The following is a 7,145-nucleotide window of genomic DNA, read 5'->3' as shown; positions in this document are numbered from 1 at the left end:
TTTTTAGACCTTTTCTTCCTATTACACAATATCAATTATACATTTTGATCCTTATTTACATTTTTAGTTTTTCACTACACAGAAACTATTCGGTATTTAATGCATGTATGACTTATTAATTTCACTTAAGAGTATGGCCTCAATGTGTATACACTTAGCTATAAATATCTCTAGTTTCTCATTCTTTATGTACTCCATTTTATTAAAAAACCACATCTTCTTTATCCAGCCTCCAGTTGTATAGTCTCCATTTGTACTTAGGTTTTGTTAGTCTGTACCCTTCAATATACTAGAATACACAGAACTAAGAGTGCTAGAAACAGTCACACCAAGGGAATTCGTGCTGTATGGATTTCACAAGGCTATGAAGATTGTAATTCTTCATCTTAATGCTCTCTTTTCATCATGGTGACAATGTTTTCTTCAGCCTTCTTGTGGAGTAAAATGCACAGCATATTCTCATACTTATTCCACACAAAGGAAGCTCAGTTTCTCCTCCTGGACCCATGCTTATAGAGCTGGCACTACCTCCTTCCATTTCCCTCAGGCCTGTGGGTGAGGAGACAGCTTCCAGGAGCTTCTGATTCAGGCTTTGTCCTAGGGATGGAGGGCAAGAGCAAGTCTGATTCGTTGACAGGACTCCAATATGTAAAAATACTATACATTGAAAATGATTATGAGAACTTTCCAAAATATACAATAAAGAAAATAAAAAACCCACAATTTTATCACATGGATGCAGAAATTATTAATTTCTTGGTATTAGAAAATTTAGTCATGGGGAGGCGAGGGGGATGTGAAGGGAGGGCAGGGACAAGGGGAAAAAATGAGAACCAAGACCTGTCATGCAAAGGTACAAGATCCCAGTAATGAACATAACTGTGTGGTTTACCAAGAATGTACCAATAAACTCAATAAAAAAAATTCAGCCATATATATGTGGGTGTGTACATGTGTGTGTGTGTGCTTGTTTTGAGGTCATTTATTCTGCAGTGTGAAAATTTTACTCAGTGTTACCTTGTAGTTATTTCCTCATGTCAAAAATAAAGCATCCAAACCTCTTTCTGCACATATTTTAAATGTTCCATTATATTTATTTAATCATCATTCCAAAATTGGATCTGTACATTGCTTTGAGAATTTTGTTAATATAAAAATACTTCAATTGTTGTCCCTTGCAAAAAGCCCATATTTCTGATTGTTTTCTCAAGATAAAATTCAAGAAGTGAAATTAATGGGGCACAGAGAAGAAACAAAGGTCTTCAATGACTAACTCATACGCCAGAGTACCCCAAAGTCTCACCTTGACTTTGCTGACCCTGAAGTCTGTTTGAAAATTCCTTGTAAGTTTGAGAGGAGAAAAATGTTTTATTGTCTGATTTGTGGTAGGCTATGAATGAAATTTAACTTTAGAAAAAATATTTTACAGAATTCATCCTGTGAATTGTCTGTTCATCTCTCTTGATCATTATTTAATTTGCGCCATTTCATTGTCATATTTACGCCATTACACATTTCTAGTTTGTCTCTTGCTTCTAAATTATATGTATGTGCATGCAAGCCTCACATTATGTTTACTTTTAAATAAACACAGAATCAGATTATCTGCAGCCAAACCTATCAGTCTTACCCTTTCTTTCCTGTGGTTCTGTTTCTGTCCTTGTGCTTAGAACATCTCTCCTCATTTTGAGACAAGCTGTATTTGCACCTATATTCCTTTTCAATGCTTTTAAGAATTGTTATGCATTTTAGATCTAAGTGCTTAATCAATCTGACATTGACTTTGATACATGCTTTTAAGATGAAGATTGAAGTTCATTTCTTCTAAATAGCTACAGTCTCATGGTGGTTCATCCTACTATTACCACATCCGACCTCACCCACGCCTCTCCTTTCACATCCCAGACATAGCTCCTCTTGTCTGCCACAGTGCTCACTTGCCTGTCATCTCCGCTTTGCACCGATACTCACCAGACATCTTCCCAATGTATAACGTGTTAGCATCATGCACTTATTTCCAAAACCTGGAAAAAGCCAAAGTGCCAGTTGAAGCTCCCTGCTTAGCTTTCCAAGATTATCTATCACTGCAAATACTTTGAGATAGCTACCAATTATTCTAACTGCAAAATCTTTAATGTCCCAGGAAAGCAGCTGCTTACAGAGAGTGAGTCTAGGAATGTATATACTCAGCCTGTCATTTGCCCTCACTTTCACAGGCATTTCCGGAGTCAGAGTAGTCAGGCCATGGATGTACCGATACTTTGGATCAAAGGAAGTCAATCAGATTGTCCATTTCAGACAACCTGACCTGGTCTAGGAAATCCTCCTGACAAATGCCACCTGTGTCTGATCATTACTTCAGTTCCCCATTTGTTGTTCCACATGCATTCAGCTGGCACTACATTACTGACACTGATTACCTTTCGAATGAGCCATATGTACCCTCGTATGCCTAATTTTAAAGCATCGGAGACCAGGAAGAAAACATACAGATCATTTAGCCTTGATCTTTATTTTGCAATGGAGGCAGCTCAATCTGGAGAAGTGCTGTGGTGTGAGCAGCTCTCGTGCCTCCCGGCTCTTTCTTCCCTTTCGTGCCAGACTCTCTCTGGATTCTGACTGTTGCTTCTTTCTTCTCCCACTGTAGTCTTTTCCTGGTGATATCCTCCAACACCCACCCATAATTCCAAATGGACTTGCCCTCTTGACCTTCCCTTGAGCTATGAATTGGTGTCTTTGCCTCCTCTATAAGCATCTTCACTGGTTTGCACTACCGGATTTTGAAAATGGAGCCATCATTCCCCTTTCCCACCCACTCTGCTCCTGCCATTCTCCTTCTCAGCAAAGCTACTATTATCCACGAAATGACCCTTGGCGCTAGTGATCCCTAATTCCTGTTTCTTCCTCACCCCACCTATAGTCAAGGTCTTGTAGTCTCCATTTCCTCCTCTCTCCACTTTTCCTATGTCACTTAACTTCCTGTACAGGGATTTTGGCCCAAACTCCATTGCATCTCATTGGGATCTGACAACAGATACCCAAATGGATTCAACATCTGCAGGCCATTTGTCACACTGCAGCCTGAGCCATCAAAGACAAGACTTGGTTTCTGAGGTTCAAAGCTTGTTAAGCAGTTCTCCTTCTCTCCACCCAATTAACTCCTGCAGTTCTCCAGGTGCCCCCCCCAGCATCTTTTCCTGACTTCCCCATACCTCCAAATCTTAGCATAAGCATCCATCTAATGCCCTCCCTCCTTCCCTTGCTTACTCCAGTTTATCCTCAAACTGGTTCCTGAAGGCCATCCCTGTGCCTTCTTCACAGAGCCCATTACTGTGCTCAGGCCCAGGCTTCTGAGGAAAACGCCTCATGTATTTATGGAACCACTAAATCCAGATCCAGGGCTTTCTATTACTAGGTCTTGGCCCATTCCTCTAAAGTGAAGGAGGACCGGGCGATCTTGGGTGGCTCTTTAGTGTAGCCAGGTCCCCATTCTCTTTCCTCAACAAGGTCCTAGAGTGCACGGTAGCTTTCCCGGTGGTGGTGGGGGACTGGCCACTCTGGTCTGTCCCATCCTGCTCTCAGGGTTCATACAGACCTTGACCTATGGCTTTGCCAGGTCTCAGGCGCCCCAGTACCCTGCGTATGGCTGTGGTGATCTCGCGGTTGCGCAGACTGTAGATAAGTGGGTAGAGCAGCGGCGTGACATTGGTGTAGACCAGCGCCAAGGTGCGGTCCAGCCGCAGGGAGTAGGTGGCCTTGGGCCGCACATACATGAAGGTGGCGCAGCCATAGTGCAGGAAGGTGACCGCCAGGTGTGAGGCGCAGGTGGAGGCGGCCTTGCGGCGGCCCCCGGAAGAGCGCAGGCGGTGCAGGGTGGCAGCGATGGCCGCGTAAGAGGCCAGGATGAGCATGGAGGGCAGCAGTAGCAGCACCAGGCAGGCACCCAGCAGCGGCAGCTCGTCGGCATAACTCCGGGTGCAGGCCAGGTGCAGCAGCGCAGTGATGTCACAGAAGAAATGCACCAGCACGCGGGAGCCGCAGAAAGGTAGGTGGAAGACAGCCATCGTGAGCCCCAGTGACACTGTCAGGCCCCCGAGGCAGCAGGCGAGGGCCAGTCGCGCGCACAGCACGGGGGTCACCACGGCCGCGTAACGAAGTGGGTGGCAGATGGCCACGTAGCGGTCATAGGCCATTGCAGCCAGCAGGAAGCACTCGGCCCCTCCCAGTGCCACAAACATCTGCATCTGAACCGCACAGCCCAGGAAGGAGATGGGGCTGCCCCTGGCATGGCCCGGTCTGGTCAGGTCAGCAAGCGAGCGGGGCACCACCACCAGCGTGTAGCAGAGCTCGATGACCGAGAGCTGGCACAGGAAGAGAAGCATTGGCGGCCGGCTGGGCACTGAGGCCACGGCCACCAGGATGAGAAGGTTCCCACTGAGCGTAGTCAGGTGGACAGCCAGCAGTAGCAGGAAGAGCACAGGCCTCAGGTGTGGGAACTCAAAGAAACCTTGAAGGAGAAAGCCACGGGGCAAGGTGGCATTGCTGGGGCCATCCATACACCGCCTTCTCGCGAGGCACCTGTGAGAAGAAGAGGGAGAGGCGCTCTTAGGGCATGCTGATCCTTTGGCCCTGCCAGCTGAGGAGTTATGTGCAGGTGGAACTTAGAGAACCATTGAGTGGCTGCAGAGGAGGTGGATGATTAGCAGGTCCATTCCCAGCACCCCACCTAGGAGGAAAATCTTACTGACTTACTCAGGAAAAAATGGTGCAGCTTTTCTTGCTCCTGGGACTAGAATATGGACAGCTGCTTTCTCAACTTGCACTTGCCAAAGAATCCTCAATTGGAGCCCCTTACCTTGCAGGGCTCACTCCTGACCCCCACTTACATGCGATTCACACTTGTCCATACTCTGTGAGCTTTATGCCCTCCTCTGCCTAAGCCCCTCCCTCAAGGCAGGAAGTGTGGATTTAGTCTCTCCTTCTCCACCCTGCTCCTGACCATCCCCTATCATTCCTGAGTCACAGAACCACTAACGTGATGCAGATGGGGGCCTTTAAGAGCATCTGATGCGACTTAGTTGTCTAAGGAGGAAACTAATGTTGGAACTACAATGGGGGCACTGAAGAGTTTGATGGCTCACAGGCAGTTAGGAAGAGATTCTGAATTCCTGAGGCTGAGCCCAGAACTTTCCATAGCCTGAGATTCTGAAAAAGGGCCACCACGGCACACCAAACAATCCAGATGTTCCTGCTGCCTAGTGATTTGGCTGGGTGATGGCCCTCATATCTCAGTGTTCAAGGAAGACCATGCTTGGGTGCGCGGCAGGCACATTCAAGCAACTGTGATGCTTTGTGGGAGGCCTCAGCAGGCACATCAGGGATAAAACATCTTTGACATTGTGATTAACAAATACTCTGTCAACACAAGAAAAGGTGGCGTGTGTCTGATCTCACTTGCCTTTTAGAGTGAGCAGTATCTTCTGAGTTGGCCACTGGAACACAGTTTCTCTCTAAGCATGAGTCAGTGGCTCACTTCAGGCTACACCCGAACAGTGTCAGCAGCACGAAGATGTGTCAGACTTCTCAGAATCCTGTGGAACAGAGCAGACAGGAGGTGGTGAGATTGGAAGCCACGTGAGGTGGAGGGGGATGTTTGATTTTTCCACTCGATGATAATGCCCTCTCTTCTTAAGCTTAACTATTTTCTTCCCTTAGCATCAGTTTGTAATCAATACCGCAAGTGCGATTTGTCCATAACTGTTACACTGTAGAAGGCAAGAGCAGATTCTCTGGGTTAAAGGAAACAGGTGAACTGTATGAAAGAATTAGAAAGAATGCAAATAGCTTGGCATTTGCTAGCTAATGCTCATTTTGGAGGGGTTTAATTTATCAGTGTCACTTTTTGCTATTTCTTGTTGCAGCTGAAGGGAGCAACTTTCAAACAGATGAAGAGCAGTGTGGAACCTGGGATGAATCATAATGTATTCCGTCTCTTTTAGAGCCCTCATTCTTTATTTTTGGTGGGGCCACTATTCTATCTGTTGAGTACATTTAACAAGCTTGGCTTGAGTGCCTTCTTGGCCATGTGCTGGCTTTAGGTGCCAATGAAAGAGAGGAGGCCTCGCTGTCCTGGGGGTTTGGGCAGCAGCCCCACCACTTATTTTTCCTTTTCATATCTTTAGAGCACCTAAAGGTGGGGTGGGTGCAAGGGGAGAGAGACAAACAATGCAGTTCTTTGCCTTTATGTTCCTGCTGCCTAGTGATTTGGAAAGGCTGGGTGATGGCCCTCATATCTCGGTGCTCAAGAAAGATCATGCTTGGAAAGCAAGGCTGTGTAAAACAAAGCAAAGGGGTTAATTAAATTGATGAAGAGTGTTTCTGCCCAGCTTAGTTTTTAGGAGGAATTGTTTCAAACTCTAGGAATGCATGGTAGAAGTGCCTTTGCTATGGGAGGAAGAAGGACAACAGATACTTTCAAAGCTTCAATAACTCAAATCTTGTCCTCCCTGGCAGGAGACAATGAAGAGAGAGAAGAAAACACCACAAATCCTGTCTGCAGCACCCTCCCCTCCCTGGGACAAAGGGCAGATTTATTCCTTCCTTCGGGGGATTAATAACATCAGCAATAATAACCAATACTTAACAGCATGCCTGGCAAATACTCATAAAGAAATAACACTTAATTTACCTAATCCTAGTGACAGCTCCAGTGAAATAATGAACTATTATTATAGCCATTTTATAGATGAGATTGAGGTCTAAAGAAATTGAATATCACATCTCTCGTTAGTGGTAAATCTATATTTGCATCCAATCAATTGGACCCCTGATAACCTGTGCTCTTACCCACCATATAGTCTTTTATTTTTAAGTCTCCACCCAAGTTATCCCCATATGAGACAAATCCTGCCTATATCTCCCACCTTTCCCTGACTAGAAATCAGCCGCAATCTGCTTGCCACGTCTGTCCTCAGATTTCCCTTAACTGACATTTTTTTTCTTGAAAACATGAATGCGAATGGTAATGCAAATAATCTAAGATAGCAAATCTAAAAATAATTTCTCCTTTGCTTTGACATTCATCACTGCTTTTGCTATTGTTCTGGCAGATTTGCTTTTCTAATTGTGTGGGGTTCCATGGAGCA

The 7,145-nt window shown here is 45.5% G+C and overlaps 1 protein-coding gene across 1 annotated transcript; it reads right to left on the bottom strand.

Moving 5' to 3' along the window:
- Positions 1-267: 267 nt before the first annotated feature.
- On the bottom strand, positions 268-4,556 carry LOC104862064 (olfactory receptor 10AC1). Its single transcript, XM_010623782.2, has 3 exons — positions 3,596-4,556; positions 1,972-2,024; positions 268-597 (listed from the first exon to the last, which is right to left on the bottom strand). Exons 1-3 carry the CDS (start codon positions 4,554-4,556, stop codon positions 586-588), a joined length of 1,026 nt encoding a protein of 341 aa, XP_010622084.1. The 3' UTR covers positions 268-585.
- Between the last annotated feature and the right edge of the window lie 2,589 nt (positions 4,557-7,145).

Source organism: Fukomys damarensis, unplaced genomic scaffold (assembly GCF_012274545.1).
Source record: "Fukomys damarensis isolate Sample0158 unplaced genomic scaffold, DMR_v1.0_HiC HiC_scaffold_16, whole genome shotgun sequence".
Lineage (NCBI taxonomy): Eukaryota > Metazoa > Chordata > Mammalia > Rodentia > Bathyergidae > Fukomys > Fukomys damarensis.
Note: the sequence above shows the minus strand (reverse complement) of the source record. Positions and strands in the feature narration are given on the sequence as shown.